Source organism: Amphiura filiformis, chromosome 2 (assembly GCF_039555335.1).
Source record: "Amphiura filiformis chromosome 2, Afil_fr2py, whole genome shotgun sequence".
NCBI lineage: Eukaryota > Metazoa > Echinodermata > Ophiuroidea > Amphilepidida > Amphiuridae > Amphiura > Amphiura filiformis.
In genome coordinates this window covers 55,310,333-55,320,446 of record NC_092629.1, presented here as the reverse complement: position 1 = coordinate 55,320,446, position 10,114 = coordinate 55,310,333, and the positions used below count along the sequence as shown (strand labels likewise).

Genomic DNA, 10,114 nt, shown 5'->3' with positions numbered 1-10,114 from the left:
AAGCCAAACCAAAGTAAATATCTTTTTAGATCTTCAGGAACCGTTCAATATTTACGCCAGAGGGGAGTGGGATGAGTTTGAAAGGGGAATGTTAAGTTTTAAATGAAAAAAAGTGGAAAGGAATGAATAATCCGAAAATTGTCAGCGATTTTGCCGATTTTTTTAGCAAAACACCCACTGCTCGCCCTGACGTAAATATGGATCCTTTACGATATTTTAATTCAAGTGTTTGATCTAGTGTTTGTTTAGTTTTCATTTGATTTTTGTCATTTGTAATTCCACTGAATGTGCGTTCCAGCTTACGTAAGACCTGATCAACCTCTACGTGTCTACTACATTTGGATTCTTGTCGATTCCTAATTTAGTCAAAGATTTGTAAGCGACCCACTCCAAACAATAACCCGGATGTAAAACGACCACATAAAACAAATCTAGGGATAACTATTTTTTGTAAATGTGTTGTAAATATACACCCATTAAAATTTTCTTGGCTTATCTATAAAAACGAAACACTGGTGACACCCATATTCTAATCCATATACCCTGATTGACCTACTTCCAAACCTGTCGTCGTGTTCACACGATCGGACATAAGTCACTTATCACCGGTAATAAGTCACTAGTACCGGTAATAAGTCACTTATGTCCGACCGGGTGAACACGACTAATTTGCCGTAGAAGTGATGATGTTACAAGATTAACTAACATAGCAATAGATGAATACAGTTTTTGAATATATCGCCCTGCACTACAACGTTCACGTGGTAACATTGAACCATAGATGTCAAAAAGAACAGGGATAAAGACCTGGATCGTATTTCAATAGAATATTCATATTATCATGGTGATCACTCGCACCTTTAAGATCTTTGAAAAGAGCGGTATTGTATTCAATCTATGATTGCAGACATACACAGGTGATGCGTGCAACCTGCTGGTAGTGCAAGACGATATATTCAAAAAATGTATTAATCTATTCATGAGGTAATTATTCCTGTTACATCATCACTTCTACGGCGAATAGGGAGCAACAGAATGATTGACAGCTGTTATAGTCATGGTATGCTACCATTGTCATCAGCATGATTAGTAAATGAAATTGCGAAAAGAGTCGATTTTATTTGTATTTGAGTTAAAATGGCAGATCAAAGGCATTATTCAAAATATTGTACTGTAATGCACAACCTTGCTAACACCACGACGTTGTATAACGTTGTAGCAGCCGGTGTTGTAATAACATCACGACGCTGTAAAACGTTGTAGCAGTGTTGCAATACACAACCTTATTAATACCACGACGTTGTAAAATGTTGTTGAAGTGTTCGTACAATGTACGAAATTGTTTTATTTTTTTCAAACCTAACTTTTTGGCATAATGTTTACACATTTCCCAGTTGACACCTAAATGGAATCAGTCAAATTCGCTGTGTTTGTGTCAGGTAAACAGAGCAATTTTGACCTAAGGACATAAATCACACATTAAGTCCCCCGTAAAAGTCCATGTTAAACAGTCAAAATAGTTAGTGTGATTTCTCTCATCTTGTTTTGTTTACCGTTACTATACCTTTTCAGCATTTTGAGTACAGAATAGCAAAATTAAAATTTCATGAAAATCGTACATTATGACTTTAATAATAAGAACCAATATAGTTGATACAATATGAGTCAAGCGGAGTGTGGTCTTCAAACAATAATCTAAACATGTTTAAAACGTATATTGTTTTTCATTCTGTTATTTCAAACAAAGCATTTTGATTGTAGATCATATCATGCATAAAACTTCATGTAAATACTACACTGAACAATTACATAGCAAAATATTAAACCATGCGTTTTTCCCAATGTATTATCTGTTCAGATATTAGATATTTCTTTCATAAAACAGATAATTGTTATTTAGTGCAGACGACACATGTCAGCTCTGCTCCGTTGATATAAAAAGGACATGGCAAATTAGAAGCACTACATCGCCCTTCAACAGGATAAAACAAAACCCCATTCTGGTTAGCAACACTACTATCCGATCTTACTTCTGGATTTCGGTCAACACAAACGAACTCAGTGCTGCTGCGATCGTGCCTATCAGACATCAGGTATCCATGGTATTCTCTATTCCAACCCGATGGACATGTCATCCTGGCCGGGATGCTCATCATGCTACCACGATTACTTGCACGACAAACGGCACAGGGAACGTCGTGGTCGTTTTTGCCTGCAAATGGTGGGAAAGTACGGACTTGGTATTCAGCAGAGTAGACATATCCTCTATGTGCTTACACCTGCATGGTACTCATCATATTGAGGCGTGTGTGGTAGACACAGATAATTAGAACCACTACCTGTCTGGCCATAAAACTTTCCTCCAGCAATACCTGTGAGTGTAATGGTGTAAATATCATAATTAACTGTAATGGCTTGTACTCTGGGCTTGTACTAGTCGTGATTGAATCGTTTTTTGCCCCGGGGGGGGTTCTTCCTGGTTGAAGGTATACGGGGATGTGCCACGGTTTTGGGGTACCTTTTCAGCGATTTTGGTATATCGATGGGTGGGTTTTCAGTGGAGACCAATGCGCCCAATTGGGCGCATTTTGGGGCCTTTAAAGCGCCCAATTATGGCCAATTTGGGCGCTTTTTGGGTGCTTTTTCTTGAAAATTGGTATACTGATGGGTAGCAAAAACAGCAAAAAGTAGGTATAGAGAAAGTCAGCATCCGAAAGTCTGCGTGGCACACCCCCGTACAAAATTTTTCGAAGAACCCCCCCCGGGTTTTTTGCCCTGATCAAAGCCCTTACGAGGGACGGTATATAAGTTCCCGCAACTATGGTGTATCTCCGCTCATGCATGACTTTGATGTACTTTTTTCTTTCAAAACATATATATGTATTAGCGATGTTGAATTCTTGATTACGTAATTCATATTTAAATTTTATTTATACACGGAAATTAGCATAAACACAATAGGGTATGGACATGGACACTGCCTGATTTATGGTGAAAAGTAGTCAAGAAAGTCTCGCGCCAAATTGAGATATTGTTACATAATTCCAAATATCACGAGAAAAAAAGTATGGAATCTGGCGCGGTTTTGCAACTTTGTAGACCGATAACATAGGGTTGATGCTATATTCTTTTTTAGACCTATACCATTTTTATTTTTAAAGACAAGGGATCATGTTGAAAATATCCAATTTTGAGTAGGCTTTATCACCCATTGTTCTTTGCATAATAAGAGGTCCCAGTGGTGAAATCACAAATATTTCTTTCTTAATGAACCCTTTGTTTTCAAAAAGTCATGTTTTTGTAATCAAAGTAGCACACCATAGAGAGGCTTTGGATTGAATATGAAACTTGAATTTCAAAAGGTTTGTTTAGTTTTAGCATGAGACTTAGTATAGCAATTCACTCACACTGTTACTGTTCTGCAAACATTATATTAGTCATATTTTAGCGCTTGTTTGATGAGATTTTCTTTTTGCATACGTTTTTGGTACTTTTAATCATGCATACTATCAACGCATGCGCATATTTCTATTTTCATTGCGACAATTTCTATTGTCCTGACTATGATCTCTCATACCATACCAATAATCAAATTTCTTTTTGTTTCATTTTGAAGATAATGTTGATTCTTGTTTCTACATTATGCTCTTTTCTTACGATTTTCACACTATTTTTGTTTGTCGTTAAGGCCTGTTTTTGATTAAGTTCAGAGACGGTCCCTTTCCCCATCTGTTGAAATGGATACATTTCTTCTTTCACAATTATCAATCGAATATACTCAGATTACCTCATACCAAAAATAAGGCCTGTAAACTGCTTTGGTACTTACTTCTGCTTCTTTTTATTACACGTTCCTCAACTACAGTTTAAATTTCCCGCCAATGTTGACAATTGACAGTGTACGTATATAGCAATGATATATGCAAATGAGATTACGTAATTAAAGGAACTCTAACACTAATTGTCGTGTGTTTTGAAAGACAAAGGAACAAACTTGTATTTATCATAAGTAACAGTCATCAAAGTCATGCATGAGCGGAGATACATAATAGTTGATGGATCCTATTGACCATCTCGTATGTCTTGCTTGCCTTACTGAAAGAATTTTCATGTCTGTATCTTTATTATGATCTATCGTTACAATGAAGGTATAGTACACAATGCCTGTATCAAGGTGGATCCCAATCTTGAAAGACCTGAACGACCAGAAACCCAATTACATCCATGTGTCGTCTTCATAGTGCCAATCAGTGATTCTACAGAAAATAACTCCAGTAACCGTATATCGTTCTTTAGTTCTGGATATTTTTATAAAGCATTTCGGCAACTAAAGAAGTTCATATTCGGCAAGAGTATGACGAGCTCTAAACAGACAAATATACCCGCGGGGCACATCAACAAGTTTTGGTGGGTATGTTCCCCCGGAATTTTGAGGTAATGGGTCTTTGGGAGCTGACGGCGTACAGGTAAAAGGGGTCTTTTGGAGCTGCGAACAAGTAAAATGGGGACTTTGGAGCTGCGAACAGTCAAAATCAAGGGTCTTTCTTGGCTTTCTGGTGGGAATTCGCCTGAAAAAGACAAAAATATGAGGAATGAGCAATTTTGGGGACTTTTAGAGCTGAAATTATCAAAATCAAGGGTCATTCCGGGCTCTATTTTGGTTAAATACAGGTGGTCTTTCGGAGCTCTGAAATCCAAAAGGGGGTCTTTCCGGGGGAATACCCGTATGGTCATTTGTGTTAAGTGCCCCCCCCGGCATATATAGTTTTCTATACCTTTGATCATTTTTATGCACCAAACACTTGTTAATATTAGTTTCGGGTCCAGACTACATGTGGTAGGACGAACGACGTGTGTTAGGAACGGCATAAACCACAGCATAAACCGGTGAAAGAGACTAACTATCAGGTTGAAGGGTTTTCGATTGAAACGTCAGTCCGGCAAATTCTCGAAATCGGGCATATAATATCAAAATGGGATGTACATCACGAACGGGATGTATTATGCGCTATGCTTGCAATCAGGCGCCTAGCAGGGTCCGGTAACTTGCAGTAGTGTTTTGCATGCAGCACGCTTCAAAAGCTCACAAACCTGAATTAAAAGCAATTAGTTTGTTTCTTTCTTTCTTTCTTTAACCAGTATGTTGATTTTCATTCAATGGGCAAATGATTTTGTTATTTCGCCCAAACTCTACGCCTAACCTTGACCATAACCTAATATCCATAACCCCGAAACTGCTAAATAATAATAATGATAGGCCTGACTAGAGAACGATTAGAAGCTATTAGAACAAGTGAATGTCGGTTTCCTGGCATGTAAGGCTTATTAGGGGGGATTTTGGCAGGTTGAAAGGGGCAACAGATCAAAATCTTTTTTGTTTTCTGCATTCCATTTTGAGAATCACACAGTAAAGATCACCCGTGGGGGAGAGCTATTAGGGCTGTGCACCCCCTTTTTTTTTTTTTTTTTTTTTGCTCATAATTATTGCACAGCACATAGACCGAAGTTTTCGTACATAGTGATAGTCACGAGCCGCGCCACTGGAAAATGCTTTGAAACATGTTTATTGTTTCTTAATACACACCTATGACGTCGCGCTATTGTTTTACCGCTCCATTATTTTCCACGAATGGAGCGATGATCACAATAACACGCCATTCGTAAATGCCTTTCTCTTTTCTCTGAAAAGCAAATACTTTTCAGGGAAAAAGTACTGGCATTTACGAATGTAGTGTTAATATCAATTGCACTTTTGAAAAGCAAGTTGCGAAAAGTGCAGTATTGTTATCATCACTTCATTCATGCAAAACAATGATACGAAAAACAAGAAAATGATTTTCATTAATACAATAAATTTAGGAAGCGGATAGCAACATTTGCACAGTATTGTTATGGGACCTGAGAGCACATCAGACATATCGAATTGCATGCTGAATACGAGGATTGTCCCTATATCCAAAAATTATAATAATTTTGATTTTACATTTTATATTTTTCCAAATTTAACAGTCCTCGAAGTAAACTTTATAAATCTATGATATGTAATTAAACTATAGGCCTATTTAGCTGGGATGAAAAGCCGACTCAATTGAAAATTTGACCTTTCATATTGAACTTAAACATAAAAAAAAAAAAAAGACCTTCATTTTTTAGTGTTTTGAGGAAAAAATCTATATCTTTAATAATGAAGGTCAAAATTTCCATATAATTGACAGCTGTTCAACCCAACTTCATACTCTTTACTGCATATCGTTAGATTTATACAATTTACTTTGAGGACTGTTAAATTTCAAAAATATCAATTTTTAATAATTTGTCATAAAATGTGTATTGTATCGCGAATTTAATAAAAATCCAAATTATTTGATATCAGAAGGATGTGTCTGATTTGCTCTCAGGTGCCACAAAAAAAATACGTAAAAACGTCGCTATCCGAGCCCTTACAATGCAATCTGTGAAAAGCAAGGCAAGATCAAAACGGGCAGGTTAAATTGTTGGCTAAGTTGTACTTATTATGCAATATGTGTTTTTACCCTCACTTTGGAAAATGCTTATTTAGGCTTTACTTAGTAGGCCCTTACTTTTATTTATTTGGACCTTTCTTTCTACATGTACGCTTACTGTTTTTTATAACATTTTTTTTTCTTCTTTATATTTTATACGTTTTCAGTGGCTTAGGCCCTACATATAATATTTTGGGCAACATTGCTACATATACATAATACACATTCTGTATCAATGTATTTAGGCCTATGAATCTGTTTATTTTTAAATCGTTCTCTTTGGGCATGTTTAATAATGATAAAAGCCACAGTAGTAGGTCTATTTTCTGTAAATTTTTATTTGTCATTAGTATATCTGATGTTTCATCTGATGGTATTTTGGCATGCTTGAATATTTACTTACATCGATCAGTAGGCCTATCCGATACCGTAAAATGGGGTAACTTTGGGCACTTTTCAGAGTTTTTAAACCACTGCTTCCAAACAAAACCAAATATATTTCTAATTATCTCTTCTTTTTTTTATGACATTAGGGTTCCCTTCTACACCTTGAAGTTGAAAAAGATTTTTGAATAATTTTGAAAGGGTGCACTAGGGGTTGAAAATAGCCTGACCAAAATTACCCCGCATTTGGGGCAACTTTGGTCAGAGTATTACATTCCATGAAGAAAAAAATATAAAAAATTAATCTTCGCTGTATATGGGCAAGGTTTTGTTTTTTTGTGATATTTGACCCCTTGCAAAATTAAGCAAACACGCATCCTTGCTCACAAATATCGATTTTTATTTTGTCTGAAAAAATTTAAAAAATGTTAATTTTTGGTCAAAAATGCCAATATTTTCGTAACTTTCAAAGAAATTGGACATGAGCGACTTTTACTTCTTCCAAATATATTTCTTAACAAATTGAGACCAAATATGACTAAAAACAATATTGCTGTACGGAAATATGACCATTAAAAATATATTTGAACGACCAAAGTTACCCCGCTGACCGAAGTTACCCCCATTTTACGGTAATCAAATATTACAATGTTAGGGACGGAAGGGGGACTGGAAGTTGAGGTGGCTTTTATTTCGCGTCGAAGGCGGCGAAGTTTGTTTTGTTTTTTGCCGACAAAGTTCAGGGACATAATAGGCCTAGGTAAAATGTGTTGTAATACATTTAAAATGTTCGTACCTTTTCGTACCTTCTTCTTCTTCTTTGTGATACTGCACAACGTCCCTTATGGTCCTTCTGCTGCGAATCAACGATATATATCCTCGGAATGATTCCATTACAAAAGTATCCAAGATAAAAAATAGTGTCCATAATTGCATGGTTGTTCCAAAATTGAACACTCGATTCACAGAGAAGAGTATCATTGCTCAGGTATAGCGATAGGCATGTAGGTGTAGCATTCTTGAGGTACACAACTGTAATGACCATTTCATATGAACCTATATGACCTTTTTGCCAATTTTCCTTATTATGCAAAATAGAGACCTAAACGCAACTACTTCAATAGTTTTACGCATTAGAAGTGGGCATAAAGTACTATTGATTGTCTAATCACTTGGATGATTTTACGAATCTACGTTTATTCAATTTGTGTAACAAACATTTTAAATCTTTATAATTCAAGAAGGTGGTTCCGGATGATTTGAACTAAACACCTGGATCGTGATATGATGGGTATTTCTATAGAAATTTTACATAAAGCTGAGTCGGACTATTTTTGCACTCGCACCTCAAATTTAGTACGATCATTATATTAGTGTATTTGATAGTGCATTGTCCGGCATCAAGTGAAAGTAAAGCAACTGAGTACTTGATCAATTTGTAAAGAGCAACCTATTTCAATAACACTCCATTCGTGAAAAATAATGGAGCGGTAAAACAATAGCGCGACGTCATAGGTGTGTATTAAGTCGGTTAATGGCCGCGGATTAGAACGTGAGTGGCTAAGAATGGCCTAGGGCCTCCGGCCCACGGCCATTCTTAGCCACTCACGTTCTAATCCTTGGCCATTATCCTATACATAATACAATTAGAAATTTTATCATGCTTTGGCTGCCGCGCGACTAGCCCCTTCGCAATTTTTATCGTGTTAATTTTCTACCAAATAACTAGGATCTCTATCAGTCAAAGTGCAGCGGGTTCTCATTCTGTGTAGACTTTTAAATTTAAGCTTAAGTTTCATGTCATATCAATTAATCTATTCTACACCCGGATTCTACACTTACCCGCATAAACCAGCTCTGACGTTGAATTACAGGTAGTTCTTCCCCATCGAATGTACACAGCACCTGTAGTGCCTGTAGTACTGACATTTATTCCAGGTGGTCCTACAAGAGCTTGAAGGCCTATGGGTCCTGGTAGACCATCTGTTGAAGAGGAGAAGTTTCAGATTTAAATTTTCTATAATGAAAGGACAGTACCGGGCGTGTCAAATGAATGCAAAAAAAACAAAACAAACAAAAACCTTGGCCATCCAGCATTTGATAGCATTTGTGGGTAGTTTGGGTCGGGAGTCCATATGCCCCTCCCCCTCTATTGGAGAAAATGGGGGCTCACATGATCTTGTGTTTAGCAGGGTTAGGGTCACAAAGACTATAGCGGCCACATGAAAATTTGAAATCTACCCCTGGAATTTATTTTTCTGTCAGGACTGTTCTCTCTGCAAAACGATTTAAAGGGGCAGCAGTGATTAAAAAAACTGTTTGAATCGCCTAAGTCGGACAATCCGTTGCGAAGATATAGCCTTCTAAAGATTCACAAAATTGGCAATTTCTACCCAATTTTTAGGAAAAATCCTGATTTTGTCATAAATTTGCATATTAACGAAGCAATAATCGTGGAAATACAACCAAAGAAGGCATGAGATGTATTGTTATTTCTTTATTTAGTGTTATTTTATGTAAATATTACAAACCAAGGATCATTATTAATATATGTGATGCGATCAAGCCAAATCAGTCGGAACTCGGAAATATTGATTTTGAGATATAGCCAAACAAATGTTTCCTCTTGTTTTGGAAACTCTTTAATTGCTCATATCTTTGGAACTGGTTGTTCAATTTCAATGGGGTTTTCTGCAAAATCAAGCTTTGTAAATGCTTTTACTATCCTATAGGAAACTGAAAATTTATTATTGCCGAGTTCCGACTGATTTTGCTTGATCGGATCACATATTTTCTACTTTACAACACTTTAAAAATGGCTGAAATTACAAAAATAAACTTTTGGACGTATTTTAACATGTTTAAATTATGTGTGATTTTTGTGCTTTTTAGTGGTATTTTTCCTTCTACAAACTGTATATTTGTGTGGAAATTGAGGGCTCTATTTACATACATTTTTAAATACAATATAGCCAAATAATATAAATAGTATTCCTAACATTTCATAATAAAAAAAAGCTTTTTCGAAAATTCTGTTGCTTTTTTGTTTATATTCTGATGTTTTAATGGCATTATACAAGCGTCTACTTCTTGTAAAGATGAAAATACGGATTAAGATAAATAGCGCCATCAGTATTCACATTTTCTTAAAATGACGTATCAAACGACCGCGTCAGATCTCATTGACTTCAGCTCATTTCAATCCCACCAGATGTTTTGCTTTCAAA

At 36.2% G+C, this 10,114-nt stretch overlaps 1 protein-coding gene across 1 annotated transcript; it reads right to left on the bottom strand.

Moving 5' to 3' along the window:
- Positions 1 to 1,320: 1,320 nt before the first annotated feature.
- Positions 1,321 to 9,428, bottom strand: LOC140171658 (short-chain collagen C4-like). Its single transcript, XM_072194956.1, is given in 4 exon segments — positions 1,321 to 2,264; positions 2,266 to 2,372; positions 8,730 to 8,870; positions 9,419 to 9,428. Coding segments are annotated over 4 exon segments (630 nt in total). The 3' UTR covers positions 1,321 to 1,892.
- Positions 9,429 to 10,114: the final 686 nt, after the last annotated feature.